Raw genomic sequence first — 213 nt, 5'->3', positions numbered from 1 at the left:
GCCCCCTGGCAGCCTCTCCCAGTACCCATCGTGGCCGTAGGATTGTTTTCGAACAAGGACGAGTTAGTTTTTTCTCTCTTACCTTATCGCCTGCAAAAATACTTGTCACGTTCATCTTGTCACAGGAAACCTTTATCAAGACACAAAGGAGAGGAGCAATCAGGCTAGAGAAACTGCTAACGCGGATCCATCCTGACACGTGCACACACAGGC

General features: G+C 49.3%; 1 protein-coding gene across 1 annotated transcript in view; it reads right to left on the bottom strand.

The window, feature by feature from the left end:
• IL4 (interleukin 4) overlaps positions 1 to 213 on the bottom strand; it is a 2,404-nt gene that overhangs the window by 1,852 nt on the left and 339 nt on the right. The window contains exon 2 of the mRNA XM_009322783.1: positions 83 to 130. Within this exon, the coding sequence (XP_009321058.1) occupies positions 83 to 130 (48 nt within the window). The remainder of the gene's footprint in view (positions 1 to 82; positions 131 to 213) is intronic.

Source organism: Pygoscelis adeliae, unplaced genomic scaffold (assembly GCF_000699105.1).
Source record: "Pygoscelis adeliae isolate BGI_AS28 unplaced genomic scaffold, ASM69910v1 Scaffold34, whole genome shotgun sequence".
Classification (NCBI taxonomy): Eukaryota; Metazoa; Chordata; class Aves; order Sphenisciformes; family Spheniscidae; genus Pygoscelis; species Pygoscelis adeliae.
This window is presented reverse-complemented; position numbering and strand designations above follow the sequence as displayed.